Here is a 25,613-nt window from a genome sequence, read left to right as displayed (position 1 = left end):
CTATCATACTTTCCTAAATCAGAGCCCATTTTCTGTAGGCTGTTTTTGAACCCAGTCAACGACGGGTACTTATGCTAGTATATATATAAATATAATATATGTATAAACTGGTATGGTAATGTAAGGTAAATGCAACTTCTCTTCCAATTTTCGGATTTTACAATCATGCCCAAATGTATTTTAGTTTCTATTCTTCCGGTGAGTTAAGGGTAAAACAGATTCATGAGTGATATCATAATTAAATAAATGACTTTGCGCCACGAAACAGTTGCTGTCAAGAATTGTAAGTGACAACGGAATTAAAGGAATAAATTTTAAGATGGTCAACATCATGAAATTTGGAATCTAGACTTTTGTCATTTATTTGTTTATATATATATATATATATATATATATATATATATATATATATATATATATATATTGATGCTACAAACGATTCTCATAATTGTCTTTTATTATGTGATTTTGTTTAAAACAAAATCTTCCACTACTGGTAGTAATTTTACAATAGTAAGTATTTATTGATTATTGATCAGAAAACTAAAATCTATAGATCATCCGTCAGAATTTTATTTTTGCGTTTGAGAAAATATCTGCACATTTAACATGTGTTTTTTAACGTTAATAAAGGGGAAAAATGTTATATATTTAGTTAAATATTTAGAGATTTATAAAGAATCGGAATTAGAATCGATAATTGTATTGGAATCGGGAATTTAGTACGAAATTGCTTCGGTAAGAATGTTGTAATCATCTCGTCACTAATATATATATATATATATATATATATATATATATATATATATATATATATATATATGAAAATAATGGAAATAGTATTCCGACAAAATAGAGAAAATAAAAAGGAACAAACCGTATTATGTGTTCATCAACGTTTCGTCTTTATTTAGAGACTTCCTCTGGATGAATGAGATTAAGAAACCAAAAAATATACCAGTACAAAATATTTGTGCACGTGAAACATTTTCAAATATTTTGTACTGGTATATTTTTTGGTTTCTTAATCTCATTCATCCAGAGGAAGTCTCGAAATAAAGACGAAACGTTGATGAACACATAATACGGTTTGTTCCTTTTTATTTTCTCTCTCTCTCTCTCTCTCTCTCTCTCTCTCTCTCTCTATATATATATATATATATATATATATATATATATATATATATATATATATATATATATATGTATATATATATAATGAAAATTACAATTGAATTTACCAAAATGATCCAAGATGGTAAAATTAAAGTAAATTATAAATATCAAAGAATTAATATTTATAAAATTATCTCAGCCAGATATAAAAGCTCGATAATACCAAATAGGAAATAGAGCTTATAATATGAGAAAACAGTTAATGAAATATGTTAAAAAAACACTTTGAAATGAGTTAAAAACATATTTAATCTGAAAAGGAAACACTAGATAAATGGATAGTCCTTAATCCGCGAAGTTTCGAAGAAATACTCTCCTTCTCATCAGAGGGTAGGAATTAGCAAAATGCGGGATCGGATTTTGCATGCAGAAGTATTTGATGAAACAACAAATAAGTCAAAGATCTTACTTGAAAACAAAATAAGTTAAGCAGAGGGAATATGGTAAAGAAAAAGGTGATTACACATTAATGGATAGTCTGGTGGAAGATAAAAAAATCCAGTGACGGTAAAATCTAAATGTAAAACTTCAAGAAAGTTAAAAGAATTTCCATTTGTACAAGTAAAATCCAAAGAAATCCCCTAATTGGAAGAAGATGGTCCATAATAATCCAAGGCAGAAATCCATGGAATAATTCACAAAAATGTGTACAAGTAAAAAATAATATTATTAAAAGAAAAATAAGATGTGCTTTTCATTCTACTTCCAAGACATCCACGGATTAAGGACTATCCATTTATCTAGTGTTTCCTTTTCAGATTAAATATGTTTTTAACTCATTTCAAAGTGTTTTTTAACATATTTAATTAACTGTTTGCTCATATATATATATATATATATATATATATATATATATATATGTGTGTGTGTGTGTGTGAGAGAGAGAGAGAGAGAGAGAGAGAGAGAGAGAGAGAGAGATTAGAAGAAATACCCGAATTGGGAATTTTCAAGTATTACTTTAAAAAAAAAATAAATAAATAATAATAATAATAATAATAATGATGATAATAATAATGCAATATAGATAAAATGAATATAAGTGTAGTAACTAAATAATTTATAATTCGATATTAAGCTGGAAATGAATTATATGTTTAATAACAAATAAAAATCATAATTAACTATTCGTCCGATGATTATAATTTAATTTAGACTATAGACGAATAAAACTGATAAATATATAATATTGTATATTGAAATAGTTTTAATACTAGCATTTTATATTCAATGTATAAGCTAATTAATTTATAGTATACGTTGAATTAATTAATGAACAATGTAAAGTGAATGACATTGAAACCATTTAAATATTATTTACTAGGAAAGAACCATATAAATATTATTTACTAGGAAAAAAACCATATAAATATTATTTACTAGGAAAAAAACATATAAATATTATTTACAAGGAAAAAACCATATAAATATTATTTACTAGGAAAAAAAACATATAAATATTATTTACTAGGAAAAAAAAAAGAAAGTGGAAGGAAAAAATAAATAAGAAATATAAAGATAAAAATAAAAATCGAAGATATATTTGAGGAGTTAAGCAAAGATAAAATACTGTTAATTTTAAAATTAATAAATTGAATAATAAATGTTTTCGATCGAGGTAAACAATTATGTTAACGGATTACATAGCGAATTCGGAGATTGCAACTAAATAAAATTATAGTTTTAGAATTAAGGAATATTAAGAATTACAATTTATGTAATAATAAATTTAATTATAATAAGAACTTAATTATGTATAGATTTAAATTCAGATTAATAAATAATTTAATACAACCGGAAATTGAGAATTTTCTTTTACGTTTCGTATTAATTGAATAGATATGAAAACATGTGTAGTAGATTATAATCATTAATGTTATTCGAGTAAATATGGATATATTAATTATAAATAATAAATTTATTAATTATTGGCATTAAATTAATTAATAATTAATTAAATTAATTAATAATTAAATTAATGTAATTTGTTAATACGAATATGTGGGTTTTAGTGACTTTATTTCTAAGTTCAAAATGGCGTATTGTACGCACACTATAAGCTATTTGCAGCTTCTCTTCCAATTTTCGGATTTTTTTTTTATCATGTCCAAATGAATTTTATTTTCTTTCGGTGGATTGACTATTGTTATTCTTTCTGATGAGTTAAGGGCAAAATAGATCCACTGATTGATATAATAATTAAGTGATTGATTTTGTGGTACGAGACAGATAGTGTCAATAATTGTAAGTGTCAACTGAAATAAAAGAATAAATTGTAAGATGGTCAACATCATGAAATTTGGAATATCGACCTTTGTCATTTATTCATTATATGCTCTGTATTTATATTGAGCTTCTTCAATAAGAATTGGTATATATAAAAAGGAAATATAAGTGAATAAAGAATATTTCCACACATGTGTGTGTGTGTGTGTGTGTGTGTGTGTGTGTGTGTAGTAAGTTATAAAAATATATATGGCAATTAAGCTTCACAGAATATTCCGCATTTCATTTTCATGTGAATTCGTAAGCCCGACGAATTCTCACGAGAATAAAACGTGGAATCGTCTGTGTAGCTTAATTGTCACATATATTTTTTATAACTTAGTACCTAGCTCTACCTGTGTATTGAGCATTGTTGAAGTAAATACTGAAAATTTGCGCATAAAATCATATTTTCATATATTAATTTACGTGATTAAATGAAGTAGTCATATATATATATATATATATATATATATATATATACATATATACATATACATATATATACATATACATACATATATATATACATATATATATACATACACATACATATATATATACATATATATATACATATACATATATATATATGTACATATATATATACATATACATATGTATATATATATACATATACATATATATACATATACATACATACATATATATACACATACATACATACATATATATATGCATATACATACATACATATATATATATATATATATATATATATATATATATATAAGTAACGATGTTTTATAAGTGTCCACACATCTTTATTAGAGGCTCGGTTTGTCAATTTGTCGATTGTGCTTTGGTTTGAAATTGTATTTTCATCGTTAAACGTGTTACTTGAATACTCTCATTCCATTCTGCCTTTCTGTTGGCCTCGTCTTTTGTTAGTGAAGAATCCGCTTTTTGTGTAAAATTGTGCATATCGAAACAAACGCATTTCAGGTGAAAACATTACTACGTACGAACCTGTCAAGTCAAAATTAGTATAAATTCCAAATATTACGAAAAATGATCTAGTAAAAATTAATTACAAGTAAAAATAGAATTTACTGAATTATCGAGTTTTATTGCATGTTTTATAATGTGGAAGAACTGTGCGACCAATTCGGCATGACAAACTAGCTTTTCCCCCTTAACTTAAATTGACTTTAGTTAAAAGGTCAATCATTTTAAACAGAACTTATTTGTAGATGATTTTTTTTTTTTTAAATATACATCTTGCACATCTTCTGGATAATTTTCCGTAATTTTTGGAATTCATACTAATTTCAACATGACACGTAAGTACGCAATAATGTTTTCACCTAAAATGCGTTGTTTTAAAAGACCACCCATGCAAACAAGGCACCAATATTTCTTTGCTTTTCTTATTCAATTTAAACGGATTTTAAATTTTCTCATTTCTGCTGAAGAAACTAAATCAAATTTTCAAGGAATGATAATAAAATCTGCTGTGACGAAAACGAGGCTTATTGCTTTTTTTCATCGCGTAAAAAGTAAATAAATAAATAAATAATAATAATAATAAAAGTAAACCTTGGCACTGCCATGTATGAATGCATGCTTTGACATTAAAGACAAAGGAACTTTTATCTAACCTTGCAGGTTATCTGAAAATAAATAAATTAAGAACGCAGAAGGTCAGTCACATGACCTGCTCATGGGCTATCATGCTTCAAAATACAAACAACATGGCGGAAACGAAGCCATTAAAACGCGGGCAACCCAGAAGATAAGCTTATACGGCGGTTGTGATTCAATATTAATTAGGCAAACTTATATACTAATGGTGGGACGATTCCAATATCTTTCCCGGATTGCTTTTCGATCCAAGCTTTTTAGGATTGTAGTTTGTCTCATTAAATATGTTTGCAAATAATCACAAAACGTGTACACAATGAAAGACCTACCTCTCAATTCTTACATTTTCCAAAACAATAATATCATAGTTATGTGCATTTAAGGTTAAGAGGCCAGTATCTTCGGGTAGTCTAATTTGGTAGTACCAGGGATGATGATGATGATGATGATGATGATGATGATGATGATGACGACGACGACGACGACGAATGACGGTGCATATATTTTTGAAATTTCATCGAGTATTTTTAATGAAAATTAAATAAAATGTCAAAGAATGAGAGTTCATATAGAAACGTTGTTTTAATTTGAATAAATTAAAATACGCATCAAGTGCGCTTGAAAGCCAAATCACAACGTAATATTAGGAAAATAAACAAATATTTTACTTATTTGAAATTTATCACAAATATATTTCAGAGGTATTCTCCATCTTCAGTGCGTTGTTTCTTTTTTTTCTTTTCTTCTTCCTTGCCATGTTGTAAATTTGGAGAAAGAGTTCTGTTTGTAAAGAGCCGCGCGTTGTTTCTAGCGGTTGTATTTTGAAATGTTTGATCTGTACGTAGCCAACAGATTCTTTCTCCAAATTTACAACATGGCAAGGAAGAAGAAAAGAAAAAAGAAACAACACACTGAAGATGGAGAATACCTTCGAAATATATTTGTGATAAATTTTAAATAAGTAAAATATTTGTTTATTTTCATAATATTACGTTGTGATTTGGCTTTCAAGCGCACTTGATGCGTATTTTATTTTATTCAAATTAAATGCTTTTTTTTCGTATCATTTAGATTCTTTGGGCTACTGTTCGCATCCTGAGCGTTATTTTCACAAGATTTCGGTCGACGTAACCTCTGACTTTCTTCAGGAATGTTTCTGTCGAACTCGGCAATCTGCACAGAATTTCAAACAGAACATTTTATCTATTCCACAGGGGCAACATGCACTGAAATTTGAACCTTCAACCTCCAGAAGAGTGTAACATTACAACTGAATTTTATTAAGTACTTTATCCACTATGCCACGGGCCTTTGAAGATGACACTTGAAATACAATTGCGAATTAATAAGTACCTCTACTCATGGCTGACAGAACATGAGCATGCTACCTCCGTGGATTAAATAAAGAGTTCCATTCCAGTTCATTTTTTTTTTTAGATTCCCAAGTTCGACAGAAAGATTTCCGAGTTCGACAAGATATACCCGAGAAGGTCGGATGATATCTCGACCGAAACATTGTGAAAATGATACTCAAGTTGAGAACAATAGTCCAAAGAATCCAAATAATACGAATAATCATTTCTCATCTAAAAATTCAGAAACATATAATCGAAATTAACTTTAAACCAATATTCATTCATTGTTATTTTATATCAACAGATACAAAGAATTCCATGTTCAATTTTTAGCAAGTACTTTATCCATTATGCCATGGGTCCTTGCAGGTCGGAGGTTACATCAATCGAAACTATGTGAAAATAACATTGAAAATGAGAACAGTAGTCTGAATAATCCAAATAATATAAATTAAAAATCCTCATCTAAAAAAATTATCTGTTTGTTCAATGTTTTTAAATTCTTAATGATGCTTATAAAAGCTTTAATACCAATTCTTATACATTGAAGCGAACACGCAGTAAAAAACTAAAAAATCAAGAGTTCGTTTACACCTCGTGCGTTTTCCAGAACAACAACAACAACAACAGCAGCAGCAGCAGAACCACCACGTCTTGGACACAAGGATTTTACTTGCGAGGAAAAAAACAAAAAAAAACAAAAAAAAAAAAAACAGAGAATAGAAATCTTTCCCTCCCTGAAGATGGACTTGTTACGACCCGAAATTAATCAGAAATATTTCAACTTAAAAAAAAATAAAAGAAAATAAAAGAAAGAAATTAAATCTTATTTTTCTTTCTTCTTTAATAAAATATTTTGCATCTTTAACGTGTTCTAAAAACAGTTTTACCTGTTTATTCAATGTTTCCAATTTCTTAATGATGCTTACAAGAGTGTTAATACCAATTCCTAAAAACATAAATATTTAATACTTATAAATAATTTAGTGACACTTATTCGCAGACCAGATTTTTATGTGAAGAGGTAGGTATGTCAAAATTTTTTGGAAATTTTTGACACCCTTAACTGCGAATAAAATATACAAAATTGCGAATAAAATATACAAAACTTGTAATTTTTTTTTTTGAAAGTGGATTGTTTAATTTTTTCATGGAATATACTTCCAAAATAAACTATTAAAAGTTTTTTGAAAAATGTAATTAAAACCCTATTTTCTTTTCAATAAAAGGAGCAAAGACCAACTTTTTAAATAATAAAAGGTTTAATAGAAAAATATGCAATATTTTTTTAAATCAGTTTTCTTTGAAAAAAGATTTCAAGAAATTCAACGAATTTTAACTTCCTCCGAATATAATAAATATATATAAATTCCAAAAAATCACTTACCTATGAAAAATAATAATCAATAGGTGCTTCCATTCTTCATTTATAAGAATTTGTCCATATTCATATTTTATATTCCATGTACTTTTTAAATAAAAGAATTTTAAACGAGGATTCAAACAGACCGCAATTTTAAATTGTAATATAAGATGTTCATAAAGTGGAGTTGTCTCTCTTTCCTCCAGTTGGCAAATACGAAGGCTTAAAACCGTCATAATTATTTCAAAAACGTAAAAACAACATATTAGACCAAATATATTTCAAAAGCAATCCCGGTAGTAACTATATAAAGAAACAAACATCTGAAGTACTGATATGTGTATTATCTCCCCTTTGAATTTCAGGCATGTGTTTGCTGTCAACAACCAAGTTAGTCAGTGTGGGTCACCGTAGACAGTGAGTCTAATTATTCAAATTTTTATCACTCATTTTTAATTGCGACATTTGACACTGCTAGTGAAGTACTCTAAAATGGAATTGTCTCCCTTTTTCTTTATAACATTTGTTGCTAAAAAAAAGTTGTGAAAATAATAAGATGAGAGCAAAGTTCAAAGAATCCAAATAATACGAATAATCAATCCTCATCTCAAAAATTATAAAACATAAAATGTTTTTTTTTTTTAAATTTTGTTTCATCAAATGATTTCTAATAAAAAGAATTTCTTTACTATCGAAATTCTTTGAGATGAGTAATTTATTTATTTATTTATTTAAGGGCTGTTATCCTCATCTGTTGTTGTTTCACGACCTTTCGTCCAACTATCCCTCTGGCCTTCGTCAGGTGGTTAACAGCAACGGGATAGGAATACTGAGTTTCTTAACTGTATCTTCAAAAAATACTGCCTTCCATAGTTGTTGTCGTCTCGCCACGTTTTGACCAACTAATCCTCTGGCCGGCTTTGGGTAGAACTTAAACCGCTATCTTCAGACAATGCTCACCTGGAACCATAGAGATTCAACGCCTTTATCCACTGCGCCACGGGCCCCTATGATATCTTCATCAGCCATTCAAAGCCTCTATCGTTGAACGGCTGATGAAGTATGGATTTTTTGGTTTTTATAACTCGAAATGTTTTGTCCTTATCTTGTCTTCCATCGTCGGGTCCATACTGAATAGTATATTATTTTATTATTGGAATCCTTTGAGATGAACGAAGGCCAGAGGATTAGTTGACCGAAACGTCGTGAAACAACAATTACAAAGACGAGGATAACAGACTGCAAATAAATAAATAAATAAATAAATAAATAAATAAATAAAAATGAATTGCGTTTTTTGTTCTCATGTGATCATCCAAATTATTAATAGCCTCGTTATACGCTGTTATCTATTGGAAGAAAACACAAAAGAAAGACAAAACGTTTTCTTTATCTGAAAAAAAAAAAAAAAAAAAAAATGAAAAAAAAAAAAAATGAAAAAAAAAAAAAAAAAAAAAAATGTACAAGCTTGGCATTGTGATAGGAACGTGATTTGTACCTGATCTAAATAGGTATTCTTCTAAGCCAGGCACGTCGTTTCAGTATTTTACAAAAATAAAAAAATAAATAAATAAAAAAATGAAGAGTGGGGAGGTTAGAAAGAGAATAAAATGACGAAGGATGGAGAGAAAATGGAGTAGAAAGATGGGCTCTTGTCCAGAATTGCCTCTATATTTAAAAAAAAAAATGAATAATAAAAAAAAAAAATTGTATGATGTACGTACCTGTGACGAAACAAAAATATAATATTAAAAAAAAAAACAAAAAAAACCGTAAAATGGATCAAGTAGCTTTATTTCTATGTAAAAAATTATCGTTAAGCGATTAATAGAAATTCGTAGGCATTACAACATAAATCTAGTATTACTTTTCTGAATATTTTGAGATGAGGAACGGTCGTTCGTATTACTTGGATTCTTCGGACTACTGTTCTCATCTTTAGTGTAATTTTCACAACGTTTTTCGGTCGATGTAATATTTGACCTTTTTCAGGTGTATCTTGTGGAACTCGGGAATATTTCTGCCGAACTCGGGAATTCACTAGGACCCGTGGTGCAGTGGTTAGAGTACTTGGAAAAATCAATTCTAAAAGTGATGTTCTCCTGAAGGTTCAATCTTCAGTGTGAGCGACTGAAAAATACAATTACGAATTACTTAGAGCCTCTATCCAGTCATGGCTGACGAAACAAGAGCATTCTACTCCCGTGAAGTAAATAAAGGATTCCGTTTGAAATTCCGTCCAAATTCCCCGAGTTCAACAGAATACACTTGAAGAAGGGGGTTTGTATTACTGTACACATAGATTCGAAAAAGTTGTCAAAAAACAAATATAGAACAAATAAATGTTATCAAAGGCAAGATAAGTTACTTTTCTACCTAACTGGATATAATTCACGTGTTTTTATTCAGTGTAACATGTTTATTCAGCTCGAAAAACATGCAATGTTTACCGATGTATTGGAAAATTCAAAATGGCAGCCGACTGTCTCTCGGAGAGGGTACGTTTGGGAAAAGGTATTATAAATAATAAACTAGACAAAATACTGTTAGAAAACAACCGAATACATGTCAACTTATGTCACGGTAACATATATTGAGCGAATTTCTAACAGTATTTTGTCTAGTTTATTATTTATAATACCTTTTCCCAAACGTACCCTCTCCGAGAGAGAGTGGGCTGCCATTTTGAATTTTCCAATACATCGGTAAACATTGCATGTTTTTCGAGCTGAATAAACATGTTACACTGAATAAAAACACAAAAAATATATCCAGTTAGATAGAAAAGTAACTTATCTTGCCTTTGATAACATTTATTTGTTCTATATTTGTTTTTTGACAACTTTTTCGAATCTTTGTGTACAGTAATACAAACCCGAAGAAGGTTGGAGGTTACATCAACCGAAACATTGTGAAAATGATACTCAAGATGAGAACAGATTCCCGAATTCGACAGAAATATTCCCGTGTTCGACAAGATACACCTGAAGAAGGTCGGAGGTTATATCAACTGAAACGTTGTGAAAATGATGCTCAAGATGAGAACAGTAGTTCGAAGAATCTAAATCATACGAATAAATCTAGTAAGTATAAATTATTGTTGAGTTATCTCCCTTTGTTTCTTCATATTTTTTCAAAATGGCTGGCAAAACAGTCACTTCTGGAATACTTATAACATTTATATAAAAATAAAACGAATTGGTCAGTTTACGTGATTTTTGGAATATAATATTTTCGATTCGTTATGTGTACGTACATCATACAGATTTTTCTTCACTTTTGTTCTTCAATATAGGATGAAATTTTGATAAGAACCGGAAAAGAGGATTATAGAGCGTTGATTTTTTATTAGAAAGTCGTCACTTACCAAGGCGCGAAGGTCACTCGAGGATAAGTGTTAAACAAGTGTTGACAGTGGACGATTATACAACACCGTGATGATTGGTAATGATGGTGGTGATTGGGCAGAATTTGATTATTTAAGAGGACGGTTAAACAAGAATTAGTTTACATTGGACTTGAAAGTGACCATGTTATAGTTAGGCGAGAAGCAGCCTCGCGGTTTCGTGTTCCTCGGGTGGACAGTTCTAGAAAAGAAACTTTGTTCATGGAATTTGTGTTTAGATTTAGGCACAGTTGTCCAGTAAAAAAAAAATTAAAAAAAAAAACGCATGCTCATACGAGATGACTCTATCCCCGCCCCCAAGTGCCATCCATGGAAACGTTAATAATATCCACAATCCTTTCTGAAATCCAAAAATATATGTTTTGTATAAATAAACTTCAGTCTGTGCTTGACTTGTCTACCAAGTTGCAATCATAAATATCCAACAGTTTTTGTTTTATATATTATTTTTTATTTATTCTTTGTTTTTGGATGAGGCTTCGTAATTTGTGTATTCGTTTTTTTTTTTTGTTTTTTTTTGCAAACTGTTATCCTCATCACGTATTTTTTTATTTATTTGTTTGTTTTTTTTATATCTGCGTGGTGACAAAAGGGATACACCGCAACCAAACAAAACAAAAGAAAAAGATGTCAGAAAAAGGCCAGCCACATTAATTGTTTGAGAGAAGCTCAGTCAATGCAGTCACACTATTATTGTAACAGAATGCGGGCGCGCATATGCAAACGAAATGTGAAACGGTGTCACCGTAAGAAAAAGGCTACAAAAAAGATTTGTGCACAGACAGAGGATGACATTCGAGATCACGTTTTATTCGGTAAACTATCCGGTAATAAATGTCGTTGTTAGAAAAGAAAAAGAAGTCGAGTTATTACTTGTCCTATGTTCCTTGCAACGTAGACTGCATTACAACGTGTGGGCCCCGTTTGTTAACGTGTACAACGATACATTATTTAAGAAAAGCTCAGCCAATGCTGTTTAATGAATAAATGCATTTATTGGAAGAGATTCTACATTTGTTTGGCTTTTAAACCGATAAATTTTTAATTTTGTATACTCAAATCAACAGTGCTTACTATAAACAGTGAATTTTATATTACTTAACACGTACTTGGCGACCAGCGCCTCGCACAGCTTAAAAACATTTAAACTTCGTGCTTCACCAATATATGAAGACGTGCCAAGTATTACCATAACCATGGCACATAAAAGAAAGAAAGAAAAAACTATTTTCTTGATGAAGATTCTGTTATGGTTGATTGTTTTTGTTTTACGGCATATCAACCCTTTTCAGGTTATTTAATGCCGAATTCAATGATTTTGAAGATCAATTTTTAATAGAATATATTTTTTTCCATGCCGGTTTCTATTTAACCCATAGTTGGGACCCTAACAGGTACTACCAATCCGGGTAAGAGTGGAACTGGGAGCAATGGCAATTAAAGAGTGGCTCCACACTCCCCAAAGCCCGCAAGCTGGGGCCTCACCATCGGATATAGTTTAAGGTCACATCCAGGACCGATTCTGTTATGGATCGAAATATCGAGTTTACTTTTAAGAAATAAATGTATTTATTTATTGAAATTAAATTCGACACCTTAATAATTTAATGTATTTATATATTAAAAGAAATTCTGCGCTTGTTTGGATTTTAAACAGTAAAATCTTGAATCTTGTATCGTCAAATCAACAGTGCTTACTATAAACAGTGGACTTTATATTATTTAATACATACGCACCGAAGAAGAAGAGAAAAGATGTGCCTCGGTTGTGTTTTTTCTTCTGTCTGAAAATGAGGTTTACCCCGAAAGTTCAAAGAACACCACGATACCACCCTAGTTCGATGTATTACGTTGATGAATAAATAATTTATAATTTGAAAACTATTAAATCTTTCAGTATTATCATCATTCTTTTTACATTGTCGCATACCAAATGATGTTTTTCTACAAGACTGCATTATCATAGCCTTCAAACACACCAATTTACACACTACGCACAATGCGCCAAGCAAAGTACATCATCCTCCTCCTCATATATATATATATATACATATATATACATATATATACATACATATATATATACATACATATATATACATATATATACATATACATATATATATACATATATATATACATACATATATATATATACATATATATACATATACATATATATATACATATATATACATATACATATATATATACATATATATATATACATATATATATACATATATATATACATATATATATACATATATATATACATATATATATATACATATATATATACATATATATATATATATATATATATATATATCGCTTGAGTTTTAAGATTTCATCTAGCAAACAGGAAGTGTCAGGTTATCTTGGCAAAGAATGTTTGAAAACAATTAAAGTCAGAGCCATCGGTTGTGATCTTATCAACTTTGGTCCTGAAAGAAAATATCGAAAAGACACGTCTTCCATATGAACGCAGAAAACTAACAAAATAAAAAAATTTTAAAATGCTTAAACACTTACATTTGTCAGCTCTCAAAGAACTAAGGGGAGTAATCACTCCTTCCATAAGCTGCTTGTTCCTCTGTAAAAGAAAAAAAAACGAATAAATATAAATTAATTAGAATTAAGTTGTAATAATACATAAAGTACAGTTAGTCCCTTTTTGGGTTTCATCGTCGATAGCATTCTTCCAACGAAATCAGTATTTCATTTTCTGGAAAACAAAAACAAACAAAAAAATCTATAAAAACAACAAAAACAAATAAATAAATAAATAGAATTACGATCTACTAACACACATAACACATATATATGACTGTTCGCAATAAACATATCAGACATTTCATTTATTTCAGGCATAAATTGACTTTCTTCAGTGATCACTAGACATTGAACCACAGAATCGAGCTGGGTTGTGTGGCTTTCCAAAAACACAGCACCATTCTAAAATCAAAAATGGTGCCAATAACTGTTAAAGTAAAAGTTTATTTAATTTATGTCCTCCAGTCGTTTTATATAACTTTGATTGTATTACATGGACTAAACAACTAGCCAATGGCATTGACGGGTTTCAAATTCCTTACGGGACATCACCTAATCAAAGAAAACAAAATATCCACCCTCTGTCAAACTACTTCCCTACCCCTTCTATTTGGCAAAATCAAAAACTCTTAATAAAGAGAGAGTAAAACTCTTAAACTTTTTAGTCATTTCAAATGATCAACCACTGGTCTGTCAAAGTTATGCTTTGAAGGTATGTCAGAAGGCAGAAGAGGCAGAGAAAAGCTAAGGAGAAGGTGAGAAAAAATGTTTTTGATTAGACATCTCTCAACAGTTGGGCATCCATCAACCAACTTGCCCTAGATTGGAAGGAATGGCGAAAAATAAGTCACGTGGGTTCACAATCCGCACCAAGCAGAAGATGCAGTTCATGAAAAATATCTTAATAAAAAAAGGAATAGAGCACGTCAACAGCTGACATTGTTTATATAAACAGTAAGATTGTCCTCACAGCTTGAGCAGATCCCACAATTGATAGAAACTCCAACAGGGGGGGGGGGAACAAAAAAACAAAAAAAACAAAAAAACAATTAGGTTACAATCTTAGTGTAAAAAAGTTACATAGACTAAACAACTAGTCAATGGCATTGACGGGTTTCAAAATCATGTTATGCTTTTCATTAGGGAACATTACCCGATAGGAAAAAAAAATATCCACCCTCCATCAAACTATTTCCCTACCCCCTCTATATGATAAAATCAAAAGTAAAACCCTTAAACTTTTGGGACATGTCAAATGATTAAGCACTGACCCATCAAAGTTATGCTTTGAGGATATGTTAGAATGCAAAAGCGGCAAGAAGAAGGTGGAGAAATGATGTTTTTGATTGGACATCTCTCAACAGCTGGGCGTCCATGAACCAACTTGCACTGAATCGGGAGGAATGGCGAAAAAGTAGTTACGTGGGTTCGCAATCTGCACCAAACGGAACATGCGACTCATTATTATTACACTTACGTAGATGTAATAATACAATTCGTCATTTTGGTTCGCCAAAAAATACGCCAAAAAGCACGCTAGTGCGCTAAATTTCATTCTGTCATAAAAACAAATTTCTACATAAAAAAATTATTGGTACATTTTTATCTCGCGAATAAACATAAAATTACATATGAAAAACCACGTTTATTATTTTTTAATTAAAAAACGGAGCTGATGTCGATGTTTTGCTTCTAAAACAAAATGAACTTCTTTGATAAATCTCTGTGTGGCGTACCGGGAAAACATTTTTTTCTAAATATAAAAATGAATAAAGTTTATTTTACAAGAATGTTTATCCATTTATCTAGCCAATAAACATAAAATTACGTATGAAAAAAAAAAACACGTCTATTATTTTTTAAAACCCAACCTATATTCTAATACACATAAAAAAAGAAAAACACGATTCTCCATTTTTAGACGATTACATGTAAACAGCCTGAAAAATGTAGTGGTAAAAATACAATAAAACACAAAAAATAAGTTTCCTATATAACTTTAACGCAAAATGATCACATCTTGTTGATCAGACAATGTTTTTAGGACATGCAACTTTATTTGTTTTAAATCTTGGGAATGTTAATGTTCGAAATCAAACTTTAGTATAAAATATGTGCCTGTTAAAAGTCATAAAAGCCACGATCTTTTTCTTATTACTAACCCTAAGTTTGGGTGGTAATACGAAAAATAAAGCAATTAAATGTGATTTTATAATTTTGCTGATCAGTCTTAGAATTAGTGGTAAAAATTACGTAACTGCTTAAAAAGTTAGAATATACCGGAAATAGGATCATTTTACATTATATTTATATGCACAACTGAACCCCCATCTTAAATTCTACAATTACGTTTCAGTGTATTCACACATAATCGCCTAAAAAGTAGAATTTCATATGTTTGACGGTATTTTAAATCTAAATAAAGGTTTTGTTAAAGTTAAAATACTTATAAATGTTTACTCTTTATATATTCTATCTAAGGTTTTAATAAACTTGTAAGATTTTTATCTATAGTTTTCACTTTTGACAAAAACCATAAAAATATAAGAAAACAAAATATTTCAGAGTATGTGATGATTAGTCAACATCAAGGTCAAAGTAGCGCCAGCAAAAATATCCAAGCATTTTAAATCTTTTAATATTATAGTGTGAAGTCTCTAATAGGAGGTCCTGGATATGACCTTAAACTATATCCAGTGGTGAGGCCCCAGCTTGTGGGCTTTGGGGAGTGTGAAGCCACTCTTTAATTACCATTGCTCCCAGGTCCACTCTGACCCGGAGTGGTAGTACCTGTTAGGGTCCCAACTATGGGTTAAATAGAAACCGACTTAAAAACAACAAATATATTCTATTAAAAAAAATTTCTTCCGAATCTTTGGATTCAGCATTAAATAACCCGAAAAGGGTTGCTATGCTGTAAAACAAAAACAACCAACTCTAATAGGAATCGTATGGCCGTTTGATATTGAATTGACAAGTGAACTCTAGAATATTTATTTTGATTACCATAAAAACTAATAAAACCAAATTAAATTAGGCTTGGAGGGACAATACTACATCTGGGAATAGGATAAATTTTATTTGCGGGTTTTCTCTGTCAAATATGCCTGGAATAACAGTCGGGAAGGATTTCCAGCTATTACTTTTGTAGTCATCCTCTTTTCAACTTGACACATTTCAACTCATTTCTTTTCAATTCATTCACATCATGTCCATCGTTTTCACTTGAGAAATCGCCACAATACCACATTTACTCTATGAACTATCTTGCTTAAAATATCCAAAATGCTTTTAATTGAATTTAATTTCATGACTACAAGAGATCACAAATAATGGAAAAAAAAACGTAATCAATATCGCGCGAACATATCTCTCTCTCTCTCTCTCTCTCTCTCTCTCTCTCTCTCTCCATATATATATACATATCACATAAAGCTACTTTGTTTAAATAAAAAAAATATTATTTTAATATACAACCATTGTGTCTGAGTTGATTGCTATTTACTGTTGTCGTTGCATTTTCTTTATTTTTATCACAGGAAGAAGGTTTCTACCTACAGTTTAGTCACTTGCCTCTTCTATTAATTGGCGACCCCGTACCAGCACATGTAAGTTTGTTTTAGAATTGAAAACATCAACTTCAGCGTCGTTGTATAAGTTGAATTTTTTAAAAATAAGAAACGTGGTTTTTCATACGTAATTTTATCTTTATTAGAAAAATAAAGTTAATTCATTTTTATTTATTAGAAAAAATATTTTCTCGGTACGCCATACAGAGATTTATCAAAAATGTTTTTTATTGTTTGTTTGTTTTAGAAGGAAAACACCGACTTCAGTTCGGTTGTTTGATTTTTTTAAAATAATAAACATGGTTTTTCATGTTTATGTTCTTTCGCTAGATAAAAATATAAAAATATTTTTTTCTATAGAAATTTGTTTTTATGACTGAATAAAATTTAGCGCACTGGCGTACATTTATTGTCGGGGTTATTTCACCAACAAGAAGAGGGGGGTGTAAGAAAAGTCAGTAAGGGCTTGCAACGAAATGGTGACGTTGCTTACAAGCAGTCTTTTCTTTCTTGTAAAGGTAACAATTAACTGGTAACGTTTGCCGAACAACAGTAACGAGGTAATCAGTCTAAGAGACGCCAACCGACTAGCAAGCTAGGTAACTAGCTTCTTAACTAATCACTAACCCGTAGTGAGACAACTCCCTTTATACATACTAACTCTCAGTGGCGAGAATTCCAACGTGATTTCCAACGAGATTAGAATGTCTATTTAACTTAGTAGGAAATAGACACCCAGTTTCTCAGTAACGGCAAACAGCAGTTCAGTGTCTTTTCTTCCCTCCGATCCACTCACGGTAAGTCAAATCAATTCCAATTCTTACATTATGCCTACTTTCTGGCGAACCAAAATGACGGATTAAAATCTAGCGTGCTGGCCTGCTGGCATCCCAAAAAAGTATTACCCGACAATTGGTATGCAAAATAAGAAAACAGTGTAGGGAGAGAATAGTAAATAAAGCCCGGCAAGAATGCGTTTTTACATAATAACGTACTATTTAGAAAAAGCATTCTTAATATTAGGAAGGATTTCTGTTAATTATTCTCTACCTTCTCTCTACTACTACTACTACTACTACTACTAATAATAATAATAATAATAGCAGTAGCAGCAGCAGCAAATATATTAATCCCTCTAGCTAAATCACTTCCCCAAAATGGGATTCTACATTTTTAAATGATTATGTGGCGAAAAGAGAGAAAAAAAAGAAAAAGAAACAATTATTTTAAAATTTCGTTTAGGAAAACTGTTTCGCACATAAAAATAACAGAAAATGATACTCATTTTCGGTTCATTCTTGCTTAATCGCTCAAAAATCGAGAATTAAACAAAATACCCGTACAGCATAACATTTTCGATCGATTGTCAACATTTATTTATGTGTTTCTACCAGTGTTTTATTTTCAATTTTGATCGGTTATCAATCCTTCTGCCAGGCTATTGGGTAGCCATTTTTTAAACTTCTAACTCAAAGTGAAGACGCTAAGTTTGTTTTAAACCAAAAACACACCCTAACAGAAGTTTAAACACAAATAAATTACTCATATATGTAGAAGAGTCTTGTCTTTATCTGTTGCATATTTGTTTATCATTTATTTTCTTTTTCTGTTAATTACAGTAATAAATGTCGCAATCCCGTTCTTTTTTTTTTTTTTTGAGAAGTTTAAATGTAGATATAATTTCATTTTTAATTAAGAAAATCTTCAGAATGTTTTCTCTTTATGCATTATCATCCAAGATTTTGATGAATTCATTGGAGATTTTCATCTATAGTTTTCATTTGCGTCCAAAGAGAAACGCCATAAAACTGTAATTATTTCAGAAGAAGCTGATCGCAGACATCGCCAATGTACAGTTGGCACCAACGAAATTTAAAAACTCCATCTAGAGCATTTAAACCCTTTTAATAATCAAGTGAACTCCCTCGGATGGGGGCATTTAGCGAATAGATGCGAAAAGTTAATAAAGGGAATAGGCAAGTTATCTTTCGACAAATGACCAATAAATAAAATAAATTAAACTCTGTGAATCAATATTTAATCTGTAAATGCGATTATTACCCATTTTGTGGCCGTTCTCAGTCTTATGCTGTAAATGCGAAACTTCTAATATTTTTTTTTTTAATAGTTGTGCTTGTTTAATTTTTTATTGTAAAAAACACAGAATTAAAAAGAATCGGTTTGGACTCGGAAATTAGGCTATAATTTTTCCGATACCGATACCCCCACCCCAAGTTCGGATTTTTCCGATTCCGATTAATCGTTCCAACACTAATATATATATTATTTGTTTTTACATAAGCATAGTCATGAGGAAACTTTGCTTTCGTATAAGTTGTATCACCTGAAGAGGTCTCTAGTTACTAAAAACTAGCTGGCTGAAACATGCTCATGACTGTGTAGCAACATATTACTGCTTATGTAAAAACAAATAATATATATATATATATATATATATATATATATATATATATATATATATATATATATATATATATATATGAGACTGGTTTTGTAGGAATTTCAAGAAAAGATTTTTTGATCTTTTTTTTTTTTTTTTGGCCTTAAGAATTTTTTTCTCAAGAAGTCATCGGGCGGTTTTCTGATGAGATGCATAAACGAAAGATCTTAGTAATTTTATGTTTATTCCCGGATTGTTTGTACGTGAAACAATTGTCAAGCTACATTGAATTATGTTGAAAAGAAAAAAAGAAATTAAAGAAAAAAGAGACCTTTTCATTGTATTTAAAAATTAACATTGCTTATATATATATATATATATATATATATATATATATATATATATATATATATATATATATATATATATATATATATATATATATATATATATCTGTGTGTGTATTGTATGTTTGTATATATATCGTTGAATATATATATATATGTATTCTTTGTATATATATATATATATATATATATATATATATATCGTTTGTATATATATATCGTTTGTATATATATGTATTGTTTGTTTGTATATATACATATATATTATATATATTATATATACGTATATCTCGTTTGTATATATATATATTATGTATAGGTATATCTCGTTTGTATGTATGTATATATATGTATGTATGTATATATATATATGTATATATATATTGTTTGTTTGTGTGTATATATATATATCGTTTGTCTATATATATATATATATCGTTTGTGTGTGCGTATATATATATATGTATGTATTGTTTGTGTAGATATATATTATTTGCACATATATAATGTTAATATATATATATATATTTATTTATATATATATTGTTTGTATATATATCTATATCTATATGTGTGTGTCTCATCGCCAAAATGTTGCATCCCTGCGTCTGTTTTACAAGTATTTTAATGGAATGTGCTACGACGAACTCGAAGCACTTATACCCCCTCGACGTAAATTCCTTCGACTAACTCGGCAAGTAGCAAAATCTCTCTAGAGAATCATAGATGCCGGAAAATCTTCTACTCTAATAGTGTCTTCCCTCGAACTGCTAGACTTGTGAATTCCTTTCCAGATCCCTGCTTCCCTTATTGCACTAACATGCAGAAGTTCAAGTGAAATGTGAATAGACATCTCGTTACTCAACTCCCTACGTAATCTCCCTGTAGATTTCGTCTTAAATATTTGCCCCTTTCACTGTGACTTTTTTGGGGTGTAGTAAGAGTAAACAGGGAAGGGACTCGTTGGTTTGTAAATTATATAGTCGTGCTTTCATCACAAGAGACGATGGATATTTTTTGTGAGAGGAGTCTATATTCAAGCAAGTTGCCCAATCCCAATCTCACCTCTTATGAACTGGCATTATTAGAGTTCAGTGGTAACAAGGAGTAGAGAATCACCATCATCACGGGCTCCTTGCCCGGACCAATGTGACTCTTCCTATTCAGAGTTTCCTGTTTTCCATCAGCTACGTCAGATCTTCAGGTTCACAGTTGGCGTCGTGTGTTATTTGCTGGATGTACCTGGATCTAGGTCGTCCTTTGCTTGCGCGTCCGTGTTGTGGAGTCCATAGCAATACATCACTCACCAATTCATGTTTGCTCCTCAAATTGTAGGCGTTTTTCCCTGATTGTTTTAGACATGGCAGGTAGGTTGCCATAAAGTTGCTGCTTCGTGGGATGATTTTGCCAAGATATATTTAATACTGTTCATAGCATACGGGTGTATGTGCCGTCTAGTTTTCTTTCCAATCTTTTGGTGAGTGTCCAGGTTGTAGCACCGTAAACAAGGACAGACTCTACCACTGACCCGAAGAACTGCCTTTTCAGTTTGTTAGTTAGCCCCGAGGTCCATACTGAACGCAACCCATCCAATGCGGCCCATACTTTTGAGATGCGAATTTCGATCTCTCTCTCTCTCTCTCTCTCTCTCTCTCTCTCTCTCTCTCTCTCTCTCTCTGTGGAAACTATGTTGCTGCCTAGATACGTAAACTCAGCGACTTCTTTCAGTGTTAATCCAACCAGAGCCCTGATCTTTCCTTTCACATTGAAAGTCATAAACTTTGTCTTATCCGCATTTATGTGGAGACCAATGTCATTTGCAGACTTTTCTAGCTTACGTAACAGTGTTTGCGCATCAGCAGTGTTGTTCGCGAACAAAGCAATATCGTCTGCGTAATCTGCATCAGTTATGTGTGCTGATTGATGACGTCTGTTTCTGGATTCATTTAGGGTGGAACTTAGCGTGTTGTGCATATCAACAGATGTGCGAGTAGAGAAAGACTAATATTATTTCGAAGTTTTCTTTCTAGACTAGTTTCAACAGCAAGGCTTGAGAGTTCTGTCTACTCTACTATTTAATGCATAGTTGGAGGAAGGATATTGCCAGGGCGAATATATAGATTCATAACTTTTCTAAGAGTATTAATGACGGAAGAGATGGTGGCTAAGTGCTTAACGACACAAACTGAAAACCTGTGGGTGCCACGTTCGAATCCAGTTCGTTCCACAGAAACATTTTTATAAAACTCACACTTGACCTTCTAGATAGACGGTAAATAATTTTTTTTTCTTAAAAATATTAGTAAAAATGATACAGAAATATAAATCGAAACCCCAAATAAGTTGCTTTCTGCTAGCTCCACACTCTACGGCTTAAATCATATTACTTCTTGTGGTTTTATCTCCTTTTTTTCTGATAGGCTATTCGTTTTTTAATAGACTATTCCTATGTTATTTAGTTCATTTCTTTATTATCTCCGGCTATTGAGAGAGAGAGAGAGAGAGAGAGAGAGAGAGAGAGAGAGAGAGAGAGAGAGAGAGAGAGAGAGGGCGACTTACGATACAGTGAAAGAAGAAAGTGCTAGGCAGAAACTGAGCAAGAGATATGTCACTTAATGAGTTGATTGCAAACTGCGGCTAATTAGAACAATGAAAATAGAATATTTCCCAAACATAACTCAATCCCAAAACCAAAGAACATTTTAGCATACATCTTATGTGATTAAAATAATTACAGAAAAAAAGCTTTAGAATAGTAAACTATATACTATAGCACGTTCTTTTAAAATAACATTCATTTAAAACAGACAAAAAAGCTCCATTGTATCAGTTATTTCAGAGATGAATCAACTGGTACGTAACATTTCGCAAAAGAGTGACGGCACAGTAGGCAAAAAAAAAAAAAAAAAAAAGAAAAAAACAACAAAAAAACAAGTGCGCAGAATTGGGTTAGGGTTAGGGTCGTTTGTGCTGCCTTTAGTTTTTGGAATTATGACGAATGCAAAAATCTAAGAAAGCATTGTTCTCGTTTTGGTAGAGGTCTGCCAATGGATTAATGACGCCAATATGGCACACACATCATCGGCCGAGTTGGCAGCTGGAAAAAAAGTGGAGGAAAATGAGGATCGAGACAGAAATAATGGTTTTATATGTCAGGTTTTTTTTCCCTGCAGATAACCGAGAAGTCTAAGTATTACCCATTGTATTTTTCGGCGATATATATATATATATATATATATATATATATATATATATATATATATATATATGTGTGTGTGTGTGTGTGTGTGTGTGTGTGTGTGTATATCGTACATATATATGTGTGTATCGCATATATATATATATGTGTGTGTGTGTGTATCGTATATATATATGTGTGTGTGTGTGTGTATATCGTATACATATGTGTGTGTATCGTATATATATATATATATATATATATATATATATCGTATATATATATATACATATCGTATATATATATATATATACATATCGTATATATATATGTGTGTGTGTATATCGTATATATATATATATGTGTGTGTATCGTGTATATATATATATATATATATATATATATATATATATATATATATATATATACGATACACACACACACACACACACACACACACACACACACACACACACACGGTGTACGTAAAGTCCTTGTGCGTTAAAAAAATTATAACTTTATCTACAGTTCTATTACTATTTTTTTATCGCAAATGCACATAAAGTTATAATTGTTTTGAATGCATACGAACTTTGTGGACACCCTATATATATCTATATATCTATAAAAGTGAACGTGTCTGTGTCTGTCTATCTGTGTACATTTCCCTACGCAATAACTCTGTCAATGTTTAGTCTTTGATATACAGGGTACTGAGAGTTGGGAAAATCTGTGAATCGGGTTTCGGCCAGAAATTTGGCGATTAAGGGGTCAAAGTTCAACGATTTGACCTTTGAGAACTCCACAAAAACTCCTCCGACAATTTTGGGTCTAAACACTTGAAATTTTAGATATAGGTTCCTTGGACATGGATCTAACTTAATAACTTGATTTGAGTCCAAAACAATAAATGTCAATGGGTCAAAAAAGGGGCCAAAGTTAAAAAAAATTGACCTCTACGGTCTCTTCCAAATTACGCAGGCAATTTCTGATCTAAACATTTGAAATTTTACATAAAGGGTATTCAGAGATAGGACAAGCTTTTTCATCGGTTTGGGTCGAAAACTTTTAGTTACCAATATATAAATGTATGTATGTATATTTGCATGTCTGCCTAAAACTTTCGACAGAGGCGACGGATTTTACCAAGATCAGTATCGTTTTAAAGTTCAACCTTTCATACGACAAATATCGAAAAATTGGCTAGCCACTTTTCTAAAGGGGGGGGGTCACTTTTTTACACCGATATGTTTTAAAGTTATCCTCTCCTTTAGATTGTCTAGCCTTAATTTTAAAAAATGTCGCTTCCGGTTTGGCGGTGGTCGTAACAGCATAGACGTCAGGTTTTTACCCCTGTTCTTTTCCTCCTTCGCGGTACGGGTCCGAGACTGCCTTCCTACTACCACTGTTTTTATTTTGCTTTTTTTTGTTCAACTGACACATCCAAACACCTTGGCAACGCCGGGCTGAAATGCTAGTATATATATATATATATATATATATATATATATATATATATATATATATATATATATATATATATATAATGGGTTAAGAAATTCCAACGAAAGAAAGATGTATATTTAAATAAGGGGGTAGTCACCAACAATGTGTATTTTTTAACATTATTTTATTATTCCGTGTCTTGGTTTTTCATTGAGAATTATGTTTAGATCATTGTAATAATGTTGTAAATCATTGAAATCGTTTTTACGCGTTTCAGACGTTCTGTGAAGCGTCCTCTTCAGAAATTATTTTCAAATGTGTTGGAGATGTAAAAATGGCATTTTCGTAGTTCATTTGAAGTGTTTCCAAGGAACGGAGGCGTGTAAGTTTCTATTATTCATTGGCATGTTCAATTTTTATTACTCTTTTATTGGGCTTGTCGAGGCCGCTGACCTCGGCTGTAGTCACTTTTGCGTTGTGTTTCTCTCTCTCTCACTCTCTCTTTCTGCTTGTGTTTTTTTTTCCTTTAGGGTAGGGTGCGTGTGTGTGTGTGTTTTCTTTTATTTGTTTGAGAATGTGTGTACTATTTTATAGTATTATGAGGTTATTTGCTTCCCTAGGAAGGTGGCTGTGATCCAAGGTCGTTACTAATGTGTATGTTTGGGGAGGGTGGGGGGGACCAGCTCTTCTGAAATAAGGGTAGGGGTGCTTTCATTCTATTTTGATATTTAGTTTTTGGATTCTTGGGTTTTAGTATTGTGATTTTTCGTTTCCGTCTTTTCGGGTATTCCTTATATTATGTTTGTTTAGATAGAGGGGTGTATTTAAAAATATGTATTGGGGATTTTTTAATGCTTCTCTTTATTTGTCTCCCCGTGTGGGTATATCCAGACCCAGGATCGGTTCCTAGTGTGGGGAAGATTTTGTTCCCCAGAGGGGGCGGACAATT

At 31.0% G+C, this 25,613-nt stretch overlaps 1 protein-coding gene across 2 annotated transcripts in view; it reads right to left on the bottom strand.

Annotated features, from left to right (window-relative positions):
• The window catches only part of LOC145247430 (rap guanine nucleotide exchange factor 4-like), a 1,873,173-nt gene that overhangs the window by 565,521 nt on the left and 1,282,039 nt on the right, over positions 1-25,613 (bottom strand). For both annotated transcript variants that reach the window (XM_080109188.1, XM_080109190.1), the window contains one exon: positions 13,703-13,763. In XM_080109188.1, coding sequence (XP_079965314.1) covers positions 13,703-13,763 — 61 coding nt within the window. The remainder of the gene's footprint in view (positions 1-13,702; positions 13,764-25,613) is intronic.

This window comes from Euprymna scolopes, chromosome 25 (assembly GCF_053919585.1).
Source record: "Euprymna scolopes isolate OS-2025 chromosome 25, ASM5391958v1, whole genome shotgun sequence".
In the NCBI taxonomy this organism is placed as follows: domain Eukaryota; kingdom Metazoa; phylum Mollusca; class Cephalopoda; order Sepiida; family Sepiolidae; genus Euprymna; species Euprymna scolopes.
This window is presented reverse-complemented; position numbering and strand designations above follow the sequence as displayed.